Here is a 3,506-nt window from a genome sequence, read left to right on the forward strand (position 1 = left end):
TTTGAAAAGCCAATGATCTAGCCCAAACCCTTACTTTTATAGATAGAAAAGCAGGGTGATTTGTCCTGGGTCCCCACTGAGTCAGTGGTGGCACCGGCTCTAGAACTTATCCCCACTCCCAACCCAGGTCTCTCTTCACCCCTCCCACCAGTTGGCTGGCCTCTCAGGCCTTGGGCCCCTAGCATCTGCCTGGGCCCAACAAGGGAATCTTAGACGGAGCTGTGGAAGGAGAACTGCAGGTAGATGATCAGCAACAGGACCGTGGCCCAAAACAAGCACCAGGGGATGGAGCAGAAATTGCAGCCAGAACCCGCCTCGGCCTGTGGCTTGGTGGGGCTGGGAGCCCGGGAGAAGGTGTAGGTTGTCGCCTCCTCCTCCAGCAGCTTCTCGCTGGGCTTCCAGTGCACGATGCCCTCCTGGCAGGCCTCGCAGAACTCTCCGCGGTGCCGCCGGTTGTCTTGGCGGCTGGCCATGTGGATGCGGTACTGGCCGTTTCTCTCCTCATAGCACTGCTCGCGCAGGCTGGTGATGAGGTTGTCCACCAGGCTCTCGATGTTCTCCTCCAGCATGCTCGACTCGTCCAGCCGCGCCGTGCCGCACTTGTAGCACAGCTGCTTGAAGACGCGCATGCGCACCGAGCCTGCCTGCTGGGCGCGGTCCAGGTACATGTGGAAGAGGATGACCACGTGGGGCGACTGCCAGGTGTGCCAGCACCAGGAGCAATGGAACCTGTGGAGACGAGGAGAGCAGGAGGAGAGGACGGAGTGGAGGAGGTGGAAACAGATCCAGGAACGAGGTAAGGGGCAGTAGGCAGAGCCTGGAGGTAGAGGTGTTGTGTTTACGGCCCCCTGGGTTCACTAGCTTTCCCCAGGTGGCTTCCCAGCCCGCCCCCTTGTGTGCTCTGCTAGGAGCAGAGTAGGCGCCTCAGGAGGCAGCTGGCATCCGGCAGCGCTCTGCCATCACTGGGCCCCCCTCTGCGCTCTGCAGAAGCCTCAGTGCCCTCCATTTCAGTGCCCTTCAGGCCTTGCCTCTGGGCCTTTGGCTCTGGGCACCTTTCCTCATCTGTAAAACGTGCACGTTGCAGTCCTTCCTGCTCAAATATCCTTTGAGTCTGATAGCAGGGATGGCCCGCACCACAGGGAAAACACAAGCTCCATCCACACACTCTTACCTGTCAACACTGACTATGAACTGGCTAGACCCAAATCCAGAGAAAATGACACCGTTGTCAATTCTCAGCCTCTGGGCCGGTGCCAGGGTTAATGTATCTGAAGGCCTGGAAGTGGAGGCAGTTCACGCCCAGAGTGAGCTAACTGGGGCCAGCTGGGGTTCTCAGGTCATCAGCCAGGTCGGGAGGATGCACAAGCCCTCCCCACTCAGCCCCACAAGCCTTTCAGGTGTTTGAGAAGCTCCTGGGCCCTGACAGTGAGTGTCCGGTCTTTGCATTCCTCCCATCAGCTGGTTAAGGGACTCCACATTTCCATTCTCATCTCTTCTCGTTTACTCACACCCTTTGGGGACCGTTTCCCCTCTCCCAAACTAGACTACAAAACTTGGAATGGAAAATGTCAAAACTGGAGGGAGCTTAGAAATCACCTAATTAACCCTTTGTTTTACTCTGAGGCAAAGAGAGTAAGAAAGCTGTATACACAGTGAGTTAGAGGCAGAGCCAGTATCCGACACCTAACAGGTACCCAGTAGATGTTTCTTGAATTGAATAAATTGAACTAGGGAAGGAAGGAAGGCCTTGCTTCTGACCCCCAGGCTGCACCATTCAACCTCCGAATCTTATGTCCCAGAGGTAAGTCTTTACATAATCCACCCACGGACAAGAGTGCTCGAAAGTCATCTCAGACATTATTGTGCATATGAATCACCTAGGGACCTTGCTGAAATGCAGATTCCGATTCAGCAGGTCTAGAATGGGGCCGAAGATGCTGCATCTTTAACAAGTTCCAGGTGATGCTACTGCTGCTGGTCCATGAACCAAGAGGCAAGGATCTATGCTAACCCCTCCTTCCACAAGTGGGGAAAGTGAGGTCCAAGAAGGAAACTGAATTTCTCAAAGGTCATACAGAGTAGAGCTAGTTTCCAGCACACCTCAGGTGTTCAATATTTTATATTAAGTCAAGCTGACTTAAATAGATTGAAACTGAACTGTTCCAGGACCAGAACATAGGCCTCTTGACCCACAAGCCCCTCCCTTCTCTTGGCTTTCAATTGTGTTAAGAGGTTATTAAGATATAAAAGTATGTAAAATACCAGTGTTTAGAACTAATAAATATATTCCACCTCTTTTTCCAGAAGGGGAGACTATGACTCAGAGAGGGAAAGTTACCAGGTGCTCAGCGGAAGAGCTGGAATCAAACTTAGGTGTCCCAACTCCCAGTAGCTGCTCTTTCTCTGCCTCCCAGTCTGCACTGGGCCAACAGTGAGACTGACCCCTAGCACCTGGGTTCCCCATGTTTCTGTCTTTTCTTGGAAGGTGTCCCAGGGGCTGCCTGCAGGGGTCCTACTTCCTGGGCTACTCACCTGCCTGAGGCATGCAACTCCAGGTACTGCTTCCAGCCTGGGGCTAGCACATTGTGCTTGAGGTTGGGATCGATGATGAGGCCCCAGCTGTCAGCCGGCTTTGCCGCCTCCATCTTCTCGTAGAAGATTTTCTTCCATTCACCTGTGGTCACACTTTTACACATGGTCTCGTCAGTGGCAAGGGAGGGCAATCTCCACTTGAGTGAGAACACGGGAAGTGAGGGCAGGTGCAAGGCAGGGCAGCGCAGTCTCCACGGTCTAAAAATCCTCATCAGTAGGACCGGGAGGAAGCAGGACCCAGCTCCCTCCTTTGTCCGCAGTGGAACCTGTTTCCACGGCAACCAGGCAGGGAGTCAGGAGACAGAGGTTGGGAAGGAGGGAGCCTCTGAAGGGGTGTTTCAGGGCCCCCAAACTGAGGCTGAAGAGGCAGGGTTTGTGGATCTAAGTGACCCTAGACAGGGTGGGGGGCCTGAAAGGAGGCTGAGCTTCAGACCGTCTCACTCTGGCCTGCCAAGGGCATGCACGAGGACCTGGGAACTGGCTCAGCTTTACCTTGCTGCCCCTGGAGGTACCATCAGCATCATCTGGCTGCTATGGTAACCATGATGCCTTAGGGAACCAAAGAGAAATAAGGGATGGGAAGATGTAGACCTGTTAATAGATGCAGCAATGATAATAAACCCTCTTTCTGCACCCTCACCCATCTTGTGACCAGCACTTTGCCATTTACGAAAACTACTGGAGGTCTCTTGACCCACAATTGTTATTGCCACTGTACAGATCAGGAGACTGGGACTCACCTAGCTTATAAATGGCAGAGCTTGTAGCCAAATCCAAGCTATTGAGCCCCTACCGATTCATTACTGCATTTGTGTCAAACATACCCATGTGCCAGGCTCTATATATGCCAGATGGTTGTAACTGGGTATGTACCCAGTAACCAGAATGCAATAGGATCCATGCTGTGACAGCCA

The 3,506-nt window shown here is 53.3% G+C and overlaps 1 protein-coding gene across 1 annotated transcript; it reads right to left on the bottom strand.

Moving 5' to 3' along the window:
• Positions 1–209: 209 nt before the first annotated feature.
• Positions 210–2,804, bottom strand: RTP1 (receptor transporter protein 1). The gene is made up of 2 exons (XM_027108740.1): positions 2,533–2,804; positions 210–729 (listed from the first exon to the last, which is right to left on the bottom strand). Exons 1-2 carry the CDS (start codon positions 2,802–2,804, stop codon positions 210–212), a joined length of 792 nt encoding a protein of 263 aa, XP_026964541.1.
• Between the last annotated feature and the right edge of the window lie 702 nt (positions 2,805–3,506).

Source organism: Aethalodelphis obliquidens, unplaced genomic scaffold (genome assembly GCF_003676395.1).
Source record: "Aethalodelphis obliquidens isolate GAN/ISIS:26980383/991018 unplaced genomic scaffold, ASM367639v1 scaffold1, whole genome shotgun sequence".
NCBI classification, from domain to species: Eukaryota; Metazoa; Chordata; class Mammalia; order Artiodactyla; family Delphinidae; genus Aethalodelphis; species Aethalodelphis obliquidens.

Coding starts and splice junctions, on each gene's coding strand:
- RTP1 (XM_027108740.1), bottom strand. CDS start 2,804: ATGAGGATTTTTAGACCGTGGAGACTGCGCTGCCCTGCCTTGCACCTG. Junction 730..2,532: donor GAGTTGCATGCCTCAGGCAG/GTGAGTAGCCCA, acceptor TCGTCTCCACAG/GTTCCATTGCTCCTGGTGCT.